Raw genomic sequence first — 15179 nt, 5'->3', positions numbered from 1 at the left:
CGGACTCAGAACTACTTGCAGTCATGATGATTTTTGTAAGCTAAGAAGTTTTAAGGATTGAAGAGGCAAGCATCATTTCAGCTGAAATTGAGGTTTTAACCATCAGTAGAACGGATACAAAGGTATTATATGCATTTAACTTATACTGATATCTACTACACCACACACAGAAATAGTCGTCAATATTAGGCAAAAAACATAAAATAGAATTCTACGGCCAAAAAGAGTCCCCTTTCCCATTTTCATTTGGGGAGTGCAAATTTAACAGAAAATCTGAATCTCTGCCCATATCTTAAAAATAGGACAATACACATAAACACCCATGTGTAGGAGGGTATACACATAAAATAAAGTAAGCATAATAATACAGGTCCTGCTGTTGTACATGTATGTGCCATCATCTAGTCAGCAATTTGTAATTTTTATTCATATTTAAAATGCAGAACATGTTAACATGGCCCAGCTGGTAGCATCTTGCCTCAGGAAACACATGAGAATGCAGTCTATCCTCCTTCTATCATCTTCAAATCTTCACCTTCTGTAGCCTCTATAATTCATCCAGCAAGTTCACTAGTCCTCATCGTTTTTTCACTAGGTTAGGAGAACTGGTTCAGAAACTCCCACAACTCAAACTTTCATCCATTTTTAGATTTAAATTTAAACTGAACTTTCAAAGTGTTCAAAAGGATCATTTACAATTTCTTGGTTTAGTTCGTCATTGCTACACTTACACAGAAATGAATTTGCAAAACGGCCAAAAAAAAAAAAAAAAAAAAAAGGCTGTTGTGACTAAAATCAGAAGTGAAAGGTCTGAAAATGTCATTAAAAAGCCTATGATCATAACATTTCAGCCTGATTCTGCATACTCAAAAGGCAGAGAAGAGTCAGAACCAATCCAAATTTGAACTCTCAGGGCTAAACCATCATGACACTGAGACCAGGGAAAGAGTCCAGGGAGACCTTTCCTCCTCCAATAGAGCCACAAATTGGTTACTAGTGATCCAGGTGTGCTAGCCAATCAATGCTGACTGTAGGACTCCAAGCCACAAAGGGAACATGTTGGGGCAAAGAAAGACACACCTCCCTTCCCCCAGTAACTAAGGCCTTGTCTACACTACGAGAGTAGTTCGATTTTACTTGCATCAAATTTTTGGAATCGATATTGCAAAGTCGAACGTGTGTGTCCACACTAAGGACAGTAATTCGACTTTGTGAGTCCACACTAACGGTGAAAGCGTCGACATTCGAAGCGGTGCACTGTGGTCAGCTATCCCACAGTTCCCGCAGTCCCCTCTGCCCATTGGAATTCTGGGTGTAGCCGGCAATGCCTTCTGGGTAACAAAATGTGTCGAGGGTGCTTTTGGGTAACTGTCGTCATCCGTCCATCACTCCCGCCCTCCCTCCCTGAAAGCGCCGGCGGGAAATCAGTTCGCGCACTTTTCCAGTCATTGACAGCGCGGACGCCACAGCACTGCGAGCATGGAGCACGCTGCGACCATCGCTGCAGTTGTGACCGCTCTCAACGCCTCGCAGCTTATCATACACCTTTCCCTGAGGCAGATGCAGAAAAGTCAGGCGAGGAGGCTACGGCACCGCGGTGATGGCCTGAAGTCTGAGAGTAGCACAGACCTCTCAGAAAGAACGGGACCCAGCGCCGAGGACATCACGGTGGCAATGGGTCATGTTGATGCCGTGGAACGGCGATTCTGGGCACGGGAAACAAGCACTGAGTGGTGGGACCGCATAGTGCTGCGGGTCTGGGATGAATCCCAGTGGCTGCGAAACTTTCGCATGCGGAAGGGAACTTTCCTGGAACTTTGTGAGTTGCTGTCCCCTGCCCTGAAGCGCAATGACACCCGGTTGTGAGCTGCACTGAGTGTCCAGAAGCGAGTGGCCATAGCCCTCTGGAAGCTTGCAATGCCAGACAGCTACCGGTCAGTCGCGAACCAGTTTGGGGTGGGCAAATCTACCGTGGGGGTTGTTGTGATGCAAGTAGCGAAGGCAATCGTTGATGTACTGCTGCCAAAGGTAGTGACCCTGGGAAACGTGGAGGCGATCATAGATGGCTTCGCAGCGATGGGATTCCCAAACTGCGGTGGGGCCATAGATGGAACTCACATCCCTATCCTGGCACCGGACCACCAGGCCAGCCAGTACATTAACCGAAAGGGCTACTTTTCCATGGTGCTGCAAGCACTGGTGGACCACAGGGGATGTTTTACCAACATCTACGTGGGATGGCCGGGCAAGGTTCATGACGCTCGTGTTTTCAGGAACTCTGGTCTGTTTAGACGGCTGCAACAAGGTATTTACTTCCCGGACCACAAAATAACTGTTGGGGATGTGGAGATGCCTATAGTCATCCTCGGGGACCCAGCCTACCCGCTAATGCCCTGGCTCATGAAGCCCTATACTGGCGCCCTGGACACTGAAAAAGAACTCTTCAACTACCGGCTGAGCAAGTGCAGAATGGTGGTGGAGTGTGCTTTTGGCCGTCTCAAGGGGAGATGGAGAAGCTTACTGACTCGCTGTGATCTCAGCGAAACCAATATCCCCATTGTTATTGCAGCTTGCTGTGTGCTCCACAATCTCTGTGAGAGCAAGGGGGAGACCTTTATGGCGGGGTGGGAGGTTGAGGAAAATAGCCTGGCTGCTGATTACGCACAGCCAGACAGCCGGGCGATTAGAAGAGCCCAGCGGGACGCGCTGTGCATCCGGGAGGCTTTGAAAGCAAAGTTCCTCAGTGAGCAGGGTAACCTGTGACTTTAAAGTTTGTGTACAGAGAAGCTGAACCTGCCCCCGTTTCTTTACCCAGTTAATGTTGACTATCCTATCCAGTTACATACCCCCTTCACCCCCCTTCCAACACACGTGTCGAAATAAAAATAGTTCTACTTTGTTAATGCACACCGTTTTCTTTACTACGGTTTTCGCGGGAATTTTTTAAAACTGGGACGCAGACTGTGGTGCGGAGCGGGTGTAGACGCGAATGAAGCTTCTAAACTCAAGGATTGACAGGCTCCGCTGCGGTGGGATGGTTGTTTCAACGGAGCCTGTCACCCCTCCTGATCGGGACTGTGTGTATGGGGGGACTATGTGACTTTGTGGCAGGGGGAGGACGGTTACAGATCCCCTGCTGTGTGGCTCTGTGATCCTGCATAAGGACCGCCGCTTAAGATCTGTAACTGCCCTCCCCCGCCACAAAGTCACAGAGCAACCCACCCCCCACCACATAACATGAAAACCACCTCCCAGACTAACCAGGTTAACTAGTCACTGCATCACTGCACTGTCTATGTGCCCTGCTGCTGTGCCTGCCCCCGCCTATGTACCCTGCCAAAGGTGACTGTCCTGTCCAATGACCAACCCCCTTTCCCCTCCTCCTCCAAAAGAACATGATTGAAACAGTAGTTAACAGAAACGTATTTTTTATTATCAACTACACATGGAACTGGGAGGTGAAACTTGGACGGGGGCTTGTGTCAGGCGGGAAGGAAAGAACTTTTCAAATTTTGGGGAATGAGAGCCTTCTGCTACTCGAGCTCTCTGCAGGGGTGGAGTGAGAGTTAGCACGGACTCTGCCGCCTCTCCTTCTTTGCACTTTGGGTGAGGTGGGTATGGGACTTGGTGGCGGGGGAGGGCGGTTAGAGATGGACTGCAGCGGGGCTCTGTCCTCCTGCCTCCGTTCCTGCAGAACATCCACAAGGCGCCGGAGCGTGTCTGTTTGCTCCCTCAGTAGTCCAAGCAGCGTTTGAGTCGCCTGCTGGTCTTCCTGCCGCCACCTCTCCTCCCGATCCATGTTTGCTTGGTGCATTTGGGTCAAGTTCTCCCGCCACTGGGTCTGCTGTGCTGCCTGGGCTTGGGAACAGGCCATAAGCTCCGAGAACATGTCCTCCCGTGTCCTCTTCTTCCTATGCCTAATCCGCGCTAGCCTCTGGGAGTGTGATGCCAGGCTAGGTTGTGAGACAGTCGCAGATGGGGCTGTGGAAATGGGAAAAAGGGAGTGAATTCCTCAGAAAGATAAATGTAGTTGTGAACAAAGAACATAGTCTTTCTCTGTGAACAAGACCATGCACAGCACCTATCACATGCGCACTCAGCACAAGGTCGAATTCTCGGCCTTCGCATTCAGTGCCTGGGGTCTTGCACAGCACATTTGAGAAGCGGGGCAGCACAACAGAATTTCTGTTGCAGGCAGACATGGTAAGCCGTAGACTTGTGGCAGTTTAAAACTTTTATATTACCACTGGCCTCATTTCACATTTAAAGCAATGTCAGTCCCTGCTGCCAGCAATCCGGCAAGCGGGAACTCTGCCCCTGTCCCACCCCCTCGCGGCTGTCCCCGGGAACGATCCCTTTCGGCTGCCCCTCTCCCGCCTCCACCGCGTGGCTGCAAACCAGCGATTACAGTTCTGTAAAGGAAAGGTCAAGCAGTCCCAACACTAACATTCCCCTACCTAATTCAAAGCAGGTCACCATGGGCAACATCACCCTGATGAGGATCTCTGAGAGCGAGAGAGAGAGAATGCTCCGGGAAAGCCTCCAAAGACCAGGGCCGTATGCCGCCCTGCTGTGCAGAGCAATGATTCCCGAGTACTTGATAGTCTCGTGGCGTGGCAACGTGTCGTACTTCGGAGGACCTAATAAGGCCGCTCTCCCCAGGAACCTCATGCAACGGCTTTCCAATTACCTCCAGGAGAGCTTCATCGAGATGTCCCAGGAGGATTACTGCTCTATCCCCGGACATATAGACCGCATTTTACTGTAGCTGTAGTAGCAGGGAATAAACAGTAGAGCGGCTTGGGCAGGACAATCACGGAAAACCCGACATTGCTAGATTTTTTTTCAAAACTTGCACTGCCCATGACTGAACCGTTAAGCGCCTAGGGCAAAGTAATCATGAACAACCCATTCTTTTAATTGTTAATATTCCTGTTCTGTTAAAAATAAATGTTTAGATGTTTACAACACTTACTGGATGATCCTTCCCCAGATTCTGTGTCCGGGGTAACGGCTGGGGACGCTTGGTAGGGGATCTCTGTAAGGGTGATGAAGAGATCCTGGCTGTCGGGGAAATCAGCGTTGTGAGCGCTGCCGACTGCCTCGCCCTCCTCATCTCCTTCCTCATCTTCCCTGTCCCCTAACATGTCCGAGGAACCGGCCGTGGACACTATCCCATCCTCAGAGTCCACGGTCAGTGGTGGGGTAGTGGTGGCGGCCGCACCGAGGATGGAATGCAGTGCCTCGTAGAAACGGGATGTCTGGGGATGGGATCCGGAGCGTCTGTTTGCCTCTTTGGTCTTCTGGTAGCCTTGTCTCAGCTCCTTGATTTTCACGTGGCACTGCGTTGCATCCCGGCTGTATCCTCTCTCTGACATGTCTTTAGAGATCTTCTCGTAGATCTTTGCATTCCGTTTTTTGGATCGCAGCTCGGAAAGCACAGACTCATCGCCCCACACAGCGATGAGATCCAAGACTTCCCGATCAGTCCATGCTGGGGCCCTCTTTCTATTCACAGACTGCACGGCCATCACTGCTGGAGAGCTCTGCATCGTTGCCAGTGCTGCTGTGATCGCCACGATGTCCAGACAGGAAATGAGATTCAAACTGGCCAGACAGGAAAAGGAATTCAAATTCAAATTTTCCCGGGGCTTTTCCTGTGTGGCTGGTCAGAGCATCCGAGCTCGTACTGCTGTCCAGAGCGTCAACAGAGTGGTGCACTGTGGGATAGCTCCCGGAGCTATTAGAGTCGATTTCCATCCACACCTAGCCTAATTCGACATGGCCATGTCGAATTTAGCGCTACTCCCCTCGTCGGGGAGGAGTACAGAAGTCGAATTAAAGAGACCTCTATGTCGAACTAAATAGCATCGCAGTGTGGACGGGTGCAGGGTTAATTCGATGTAACGGCGATAACTTCGACATAAACGCCTAGTGTAGACCAGGCCTAAGTGTGCTCCCCTGACCATACACTTACATTGTACCTGTGCCTCCACTAAAGAAGGGGTCTGTTCAGGTGGATGTGTTCATGATCAAGGCCCCAACTCTCCTACTGGTCTCTGGCTCATAGAGCCATAAAAGTGTCTTAAACTGTTGGAGGTTTTATTACATTGAATAGGAACATTTTTCTTGCCAGTGTTCAGTTTGCAAGCCTTCTTTCAGCTGCTCTACTGCTCCATTTTTAACACCTGGGTAGAGTTATGCAAAGTTACCCATGTCCATCTGATTCTCATGTGTATGTTAACACTGACATTTCTGTAAGTTTTCATATATTTGACCCAAAACAAAAATTTGGCAAGTCCATGAATAAGCAACATTGTTTCCCATTGAAAATGGCAAATTCCAACCATCCCCAGGCAATATAAAAGCTTCTTTTTTTTAATGCCTTTTTCTAAGGAAAATTTTACCATTTTGACAGCAGAAAAAGAAATTCCCTTATTGGATAATGTGTTTCTGCTTCCAACCCATCCTCTGGTGTTTGTTTCAAGCCAGAAGTTTTAGAGACAAGCAAAAAATATTTCATTTTTTCATTAACCTGCACAATGAGGATTTTTGCCAGTGGTTTGAATGTTTTCATTCAGTTTGACTTCTGACCAGAGAGCTTTTTCTGCTTTCCTCCAGTATGTTTCAATCATAAATCTTGTCCATCAAAAGTGATGGTGGGAAGTCACTTCCTTATAAAATGTAATTTAATTCCTATTGTCTATGGGACCTGGAACTGACAAAAATTTGCACCAGAAATTCAGCAAAAGACTTATTAAAAGCGAAGACCGGTAAGCAAGATACAGCCCTTCATAACAGCCTAGACTTATTTTTACAGAGAATGTTATTCATAAAATTGATACACGTGACAAACAAGAAGAGGGAGAGAGGACCAAGTCATTGTACTGAAAAACTTGATCTGATAAAAAAAATGAAAACCCTATAAAATTGTTAGAAATCTAACAGGTCACTAGAGCTTTTTGCTGGAGCAAGTCCTCTACATCCAATAGCGCTCTAATGGCATTAGAAAATGAAAGGAGGAGTTTTAATGCTCCCTAAATTTCTTTTCCTTCCAGTTTTACAAGGGATGATGTGGCAATCTAATTATATTGTGTTGTGAACTGATTTGTCCTGCAAGTAAAGGTAAAGGAGGCTTCTTTTTTATTGCTCTGTTATGCAATTGTTGCTACTTTTTATATCTGTTTCAGTTTTGGTGCAGTAACTTGGTATTGTAACTTAGCCTAAATGTTTTCCTTTACTGTTCATTGCTCCATGCTGAAAAAATAAGCTGTACAAACAGAAACACATTACCCAGACAATAAATGAACAAGGCCATTTCTTTATGTCTAGCTCCCTCATACAGTATGCATGCAAGAGAGTCTACAGAGAGTTGCTAGGACCAAATTCCTACTCCCTTAAAAAGGAAGTTACATAATGGATAAGGCTACCCTCGGAGATAACTAAACCATACTGATGGCTTTTGGGATTGCACAACAGGCACATCATTCTTTGAGACGCCACAGATGAAGCAAGTTACTACTCAAACCCTATCCTTTCATGTAAAAGCTCACCCTTTGCCCTTTTCAATTATGTATGGCCATGTATTTAAAATAGCTTCCGCTGTCACTATGATTTAACAATCAGGTTTATCTTAAAAGATCACTTGTTTTCAGAACCAACATGGTCTGTCTAACCAGCTAAATAGGTATATAGTTTTGAGAGCTCAGGATTTTTTATTTATTTACCCAGAGCCTATCACCTGAATCTCTCTCTAATCATTTCAAGGCTATTCGGAAGGTAGTCCTTGAATAATTTTTAGCTTAGCATAAAAAATTGCCTAATTGTTATTCATTTGACTTGGCAGCTATGACGCACTGAAGTGACCTTTGCTTCTCTGTTAATTATAAATAGTTTTATGTATTGGATAAATTGAACTGAATTAGCTCAGTTTTAAGCTCCTATCAATAATTTAAATAGCTATTTCAAACAAATGAAAAATAAAACAACCGTGTGTGGAAAACGTAGACTTTGGAGCTTAACCTGCGACAATTTGTTGATTTAGTAGTAAAGCCGGAATTTAATAATAAAGCTAAATGCCTTCAGGTTTTATTTTTTTCCTGTACACTAAGGTCTGCACACTTGCTGTGGAGCATAAAGAATTTACAGGTCTGGTCCCCTCACAGTATGGCAGCCCATTAACTGCAGCTGTCAGAGACATCTGCCTGGCCTGATTACTGTCAAAGCCAAGCGGAAATAACAGCGTATTCAGCCCCTGCCTCAGCACTCCTTTCCTCTGCACTGAACTGTCATCAAGTGATTGTACTTCTACTAGGATACACTTAAAACAAAGCCCAGGAACTATTTATATTCTTAGGTGATTGAGGTCACATTTAGGTGACATGTATATATGAGGGTAACAATAAATCCAGCCTTAAAGAAACCATGTGTCTTACTTTCTGCTATTAAATATAAGCCAGAATTACTTTGGGGTGCAAAGTCAGCTACAGAATGTTATAACCTAAGCTCTATTCATAAAAAAAAAAAAAATACATACAGCATAAGGTCAGGTTTTGTTCTGTGATTTTTTTCTTTTTTTAAGACTCTGGAGAGCAGATCCTACATAAAAACTTCAGAAAGAAAATTGCAGTATCTGTTTTAGGCAGGAGTGTACAGCAAAGGGATGAAGCTAGCCGAGCACTGATTTATCTATGTAATTCAATTATAGGCATGAAGAAACCCCTTTTATGTGCAAATAATTTACAAGGTTCAGCGATGGAAAAATTTGTCATCATAGATCACACTATTGGCCTGGGAAGTCCAGTAGCCTATGGCAATGGTCTATACCTGATGCTTCAGAGGAAGGTGAAAAAACCCATAAAGCATCTAGCCAATTGTGCAATGATGTCTATGGGACTAGGGGGAAATGGGAAATTCTTTTCTGAGCCCTGTGGGTCTTTGCTGATCTATGTAGTTACATAAATACTGATAAAAGTGTCACATATTTTATGCTCTCACCAAAATCTTGACTACGATGTTGCTTAGAAAGGAGGGAACTGACACAATCAGTCACTCACACATACATATTTAAAAGGTTGCCATGATACATTGATGTGCATCTACTTTAAAGTGTCAGAGGATCTTTTTAAGTATTTATATCTCAGGCAATTCTGAGCAGAGAGATTCCTACCACCTCGAAGATATTGCTGCTGTAACTATTAATTTGAAAAGGCAAAGGTGACGTACTCCTTATGGAAGTAGCCACACCAAGAAGTATCAACTTCAAACCAGTGATGCCACCTCTGAATACTGATTGGCTAGAGCTATAACACACCCAAATCAAATCAAATCAATAAATTAATGGAGATATCCTATCTCCTAGAACTAGAAGGGACCTTGAAAGGTCATTGAGTCCAGCCCCCTGCCTTCACTAGCAGGACCAAATACTGATTTTGCCCCAGATCCCTAAGTGGCCCCCTCAAGGATTGAACTCACAACCCTAGGTTTAGCAGGCCAATGCTCAAACCACTGAGCTACCCCTCCCACATACTGGAGTATGACAGTACAGTACTTTAGGAATGACCATGCATCACCAAACTTTATGTCAGTGGGGATGAAAGCAGTGTGTGCACCCAGGAGTATTTTTATACTCATATCAGACAGTAAATGCATGCTGTCACATTATGCATTTTAAAACCTCAGAGGTAGTGATTTCAATGACCAAACTAAACAAGATAGAAATAAGGCAAGTTTAGCCCTTCCTAGGATTCATAAATCCACACTTGGGAGCTTTAAGGAGGTAAATTACCATTCAACAAAGTTATATGATGGAACAGGGCAGCTATTGTGTTTTTAAATAGCTATGATCCCATTCTCATTTTCATATCTTAACCTGTTGGGTAGTGTTGCTATGCAGAGCTGAATTACTGCTACATTCCACCACAGAGGCAGTTGGATTTCCATAGTAGGTGAAGCAAATTCCTTTCTCTCTCTCAAACAGCCAAACACCCTGTTTACTCATACTTTGTACTTCAGCTATCTCATTTGATGCCTGCATTGGTTAGGATAGATAGGGAGGAGATACAGCCAAGGCTGTCTTCAGGATGCTAATGAACCCAGCAGCTTGTCTTCATTTCTACTAACACAGCCAATGCTACTGAATTCTCTACCCAGTATAGAACACAGACTGAGCATAGAGGAAGAAAAATTAGTTAAGAATGGATCTGGATAAGTCTAAAATGATACTGGTAGGTTGAGGAAGTCAACTAGAAGATGAGTACCTGCCATTTGTGATATATGTGGCAATATGGGAGACTGGTTTGATTTCCAGATGCTGCTAGATGATCAGATAACAGCAGTAACAAGGATATTATTTTTCTATCTCTGTGTAGACAGAATATTGGGCATTTTTTCTGAATGTGGATGAAGCTATTATAATCCATGCTTTTGTCCCTTGAGATTAGATTATCTTGAAGCATTCTGCATGGAGCTTCTCCTTGAAGCTAGTACAGAACCGGGTAGTTTATTTGTTAAATGACATGTGCCAGACACACACAACACTAATCTCCATGATCTGCCCTGGCTGACTACTGAATAGAGAGCATCCTCCATGTGGGGCCTTCAGCTTGATCAAAACAACCCAGATTTCTTGACCTTTCAGACACACTGCAAAGCCCATTTATTTTCATAGGTTTGGAGGTAAGGGGAAGCTCAGTGAGAATTTCTCATCCATGTGACAAGATTGGATACTATTTTATTTATTAAATTTATGGCTTATTTCTGGTGAGGATAAACTGCTGGATTTGTGGACAGCTTTAAAGGACTGTATTTTTAATTCTTCTCAAAAATTGTGGATAGGCACTTTTTCTCCTTGTAATAGAGATAGACAAACAAAAATTATTTAATTCCCTATCTATGTCCACATGTAAATTTCACACTACATCAATTAAACTATGTCTAAGTCCTCCATTTGCAGGTGAAATCATGCATTTAAATGTCTGCATGGTCAACATTGTGGTCACAATTGTATTCATAACTGAGGGTTATCTCATTAAGGTAATATTTGGAACTCTTGAATATGAATGTCAATGGATTTCAATCTTCACCCTCTAGCTCTTCCACAGGTCAGAGAGAGGCTGGAGTTGGCTGGTCTTTTCTCTACCAGTTCCTCTGACACAGGAAAGTTTGATCTCAATCTCATTTTGTTTGTTTTTAATTACTAAAGCAGCTTACTGAAAATATAAACCAATGATGCATAGACTCACCTGCTTACCCTGGATATGGTATGTGCTAAATAAAGTGTAACAGTGTTCAAGGTCAGACCTTCCTAGAAGGGAAGCATTATCGATTTAGAAGAGTCAACATTACAGGCTCTGTGGTCAAACTGAATTGAAAGCATTAACACCAATAACTACTGAGCGTCCTTATATCTGTATTCAATAACCTCTGATCTTGGTCAGTGCTGGCAGAAATATCATATCCCCCTATCTTTCATGTAATTCTTATTCTTTGACAATTAATTCTCTTGGATTTTGAGGAACTAGAATATATTATCACTCAATGGTCCTTTCTTTATCCAGTTAAAGATACATTCAGAATCCTAAATATACCATGTCAAATAAGTTAAGAAATACAATACAAACAGCACTGTAATGTGTAATCAATTTAAGTAATGTAACTGGTTGCATTCAACAGCAAAAAACTTTCTTTGGTCATCAGATATCTGGTTTTTAGAACCTGACCAAAAATAATAATCAGGTTCTTTTTAACAAAAGTCATTCTCCTAACGCTCTGTCATACCAAAATGACATGGACTTAATCCAAAATGCAATCCAATTAAACGGATATGCCCCTTCACAATGTGAACATTTTTTGTTTCTGAACATCAGGAGAGACAGAGCTAGAGTAGACAAGGGCCTTGTCAGAAGGCAACTCACAGATGCCCAAAAATAAATCAAAATCAGCAAGTGTAAAGATCAGTAAAATGTACGTGAGACATTAAGAAATGGACAGATACCCAAGATATAACTTTTGCTAGCAAAGAGAGGATTGAAAAAAAGATACAAGTTTTAGTTAAATCAGAGTGAAACTTGGAAACAAGAGGAAGAATCCTTCTAGCCTGTTAGCTTTGTCTCTATCACGTTCTATTCACAGTCTGAAAATGTATGCAAATACGCATGCCCCACTAGGGCTTGCCTACACAAGGAAATGTAGTCATTCCACACATGGTCCAGCGTGTCTTGGGTAAATGAAATAACCATTCAGACTTGTTTTAAAGACCTCTTACCTCTTGTTCTCTCCCCTATTTAGAAAGAAACACACACACACACACCCCTCTGATTATGTTTTGAAAAGAATAGTATGAATGAGGTACCACCCTGGTTATTTCACAGACACAACACATGTGGATTCCAAGGGCTTGTCTACACTACAGGCATTACAACAGCACAACCATGGCACTGCAGATGTAGCGCCATAGTGTAGATACTTGCTACTGCCACAGAAGGTTTTTCTGTCGCTATAGTGAATTTAACCCCTCTAAAGGTGGTAGTTAGGTGGATGGAAGAATTCTTCTGTCAACCTAGCAGTGGTTATACCAGGTTTTAGGTCACCTTTACTATGACTCTTGGGAATGGGAATGTTTACACACCTCAGAGTGACATTGCTAAGTTGACCTATGTTTTAGGTGCAGATCAGGCCCAACAGAAGTACCTCCAGGGGTGCTGGAACAATTTTTGAGGGGGTGCTGAGAGTCATTGAACCAAACTGTAAACTCTGTATATAATGGAAACCACTTCAAGCCAGGGCACCTATGAGTAACTCCAAAGTAGTATATGGCCTTACACTTCATCTATGCAACATTTTCTAGGGAACCACCTACCCACCCACACTAATTCAATACTCTCCCCTCTCACAAATAAATCAATCCCACCACTCTCCGCTCTTTGGTTCAGTAACTTTCAAACCACCATGCTTCCTCCTCCCCAGTCCTCACTGAGGCTTCTCCAGGTGGCTCCTATCCCTAGCAGCTGCTCCTCATATCTGTAAGCAAGTTGTCCTTCAGTGTCCAACTTGTGGAGAGTGGTGTGGGCTGGATAGTCAGTTGGGGTATGGGTTCCTTTTGGTTCCTGAGGTGGGGAGGTTCCCCTAAGGTCAGAGATTTGGGTACAGGATCAAGAAGCTGATGTAGAAGGATTAGAAACCGAGAAAGAAGATCTCCCCGACCTGGTGAGTGAGGCCTTTCCAGTACCAGCTCTTCAGATTCCAGTCTGGGGCTGGACGTGCAGGCACTAGAATAGAGAGAGGCAGGCTACAGAATTCCCACTCAGTGCAGCAAAAGCTTAGCCCTGTCTCCTATCCCAGGCTACTGGAGTGGCTGAAAGGCTCAGATGCTATGGGATCGCATACACATCTCTCATGCACTCCTAGAGGCATTGGCAAGGGCACAACAACAGAGCTCCCTTTTCAGCAGTTGATTGTTTTGTAGAGGCATTGGGTGAACCCTGAATAGGGTGAACCTATTAAACAGAGCTGACCTTAGCATTTTTAGGCAGATCACAAAACAATTGTTTGCTTCCTCGCAACAACAACAAAAACCTATAATGATCACTTTACTATGCAAAGGCCAGGTTAAGGATTTTGGGAGGAGGGTTAATGAGATTCTTTAGCACACCCCAAACTTAACTTGAATAAAAATGTGTAGCATGGAGGGGGAGTGAGGAAGAGGAGTCTTAAGATCCTTGAGCCTCCAGCTGAAAAAAGGAAAACCTAGAGGCTTCTCTCTTTCAGTCTTGGCAACCAACTTGTATAAGTTTACATCAAGCAGGCTCTCTTTGCAAGGAAGTCCATCTGGTTTTTAAAATAAACAATAAAAGCTGAGATTTTCCTTTGCTAACCCAAAGGCCAGTTATCAAGAAGTTCACAAAAGCCCCACCTCCATTTCTCCAGCATCTAGCACACAGATAACTGATTCTACCTGAAGATAAACATGAGGTTCCAAATGCATTTGTTTACCACATTTACTATTAATCAAAGTATATCATATATTCCATTCATCACTTGATTGCAGAGAAAAAATACTGGCTTGATAAAATAAAAAAACGACGCAAACATGTAAATTGATAAAAAGGACTTAGTTAATTAAACAAAGAGCCTTTTGAAGTTGAGACTCAATTTATCTTGACAAAGTAGGATCAGAACTAGTATAAACAAAGCACATCCTCTGTGTATACTACATGCCTCCAAATATGGTTGTAGGTAAGATTTAGGATAGTGGTCTTGTTAGAGCAATTGCCTGATTAAGTGTGGCAAAAAGCAGAGATACTGGACAAGATGGACCAATGCTGATCCATATGGCAATCCCTTTGTTTTTCCTCATTAATATTATATGGTTTATTTCAATCCCAGAGACTACAGAGCACGGCAGCATTTATCCAGACTGTTTGACACAATCTATAATTCAAGCATATTCTAATAATCTCTGATGCATTCAAACATTTGTCAGTCTGTAGTTAGAATTTGGGAAAGTCCCAACTTTGTCACTGATTCATTGCGTGAATCATCTCAAAGGGATGTTTTGAGGCTTAATCAACATGTGTAGGATGCCACAGGATCACGCACATGTACATTTTGAGATCTTCAGACAAAAGGTGCAATGTAAATGCAACGCATTCATACTTATATTATTTTCACCGACCAAATTGATTAATAGATTGTGACACTCCCATCCATAATGCATTCACTGTGCACGCAGAAGTGGTCACGTTTTAGGGGAAAGAACACGATGGGAACCTGAAAGCAAAAATTTTGTTACGCCAAAACCAGAAAAGGCTAAATGCAAGATCCCTGTTGCTTAGCAATAGAACACAGCCAGGCAGTTAACGTTTGTGTGTTCATGAGGTGGTGACATTTACCCACTCAATCAAGCTTTACAAATTAGCATAGGTGGCAACGTATGCAGCCCTCATCTCAAAAGAACAAGGCCAGTCTTGTCCCCAAGCTACCTTAAACTAGGGCACAAATGCTGTTGTCAGGGCAGGTTGTAATGGACTGCAGAGCCTGCATTTGCAAGAGGCCCAGGAAAGGAAGGGCCACCATCAGAAGGCAGAGTTGTGTGTTTGCTCATGCTACTACTCCTCCCCAACCCATATGGAGTGTTAATGGAGCACCCCGCTCTGCCTGGTGTGGAGAGGAAGGGCAAG

At 43.6% G+C, this 15179-nt stretch overlaps 1 protein-coding gene across 1 annotated transcript; it reads right to left on the bottom strand.

Annotated features, from left to right (window-relative positions):
- Window positions 1–3411: 3411 nt before the first annotated feature.
- Window positions 3412–5264, bottom strand: LOC128842369 (uncharacterized). Its single transcript, XM_054038319.1, has 2 exons — window positions 4976–5264; window positions 3412–3981 (listed from the first exon to the last, which is right to left on the bottom strand). The coding sequence occupies exons 1-2, from the start codon at window positions 5145–5147 to the stop codon at window positions 3506–3508; spliced, it is 648 nt and encodes a 215-aa protein (XP_053894294.1). The 5' UTR covers window positions 5148–5264; the 3' UTR covers window positions 3412–3505.
- Window positions 5265–15179: the final 9915 nt, after the last annotated feature.

The sequence above is a fragment of the Malaclemys terrapin genome, chromosome 8, assembly GCF_027887155.1.
Source record: "Malaclemys terrapin pileata isolate rMalTer1 chromosome 8, rMalTer1.hap1, whole genome shotgun sequence".
Classification (NCBI taxonomy): domain Eukaryota; kingdom Metazoa; phylum Chordata; order Testudines; family Emydidae; genus Malaclemys; species Malaclemys terrapin.
This window is presented reverse-complemented; position numbering and strand designations above follow the sequence as displayed.

What these genes read in the sequence shown, in the direction of transcription:
- LOC128842369 (XM_054038319.1), bottom strand. Translation starts at nt 5,147, where the DNA reads ATGTTAGGGGACAGGGAAGATGAGGAAGGAGATGAGGAGGGCGAGGCA. An exon ending in ATCTGGGGAAGGATCATCCA is followed by an intron (nt 3,982 to 4,975) that starts GTAAGTGTTGTA and finishes CCATTTCCACAG; the next exon opens with CCCCATCTGCGACTGTCTCA.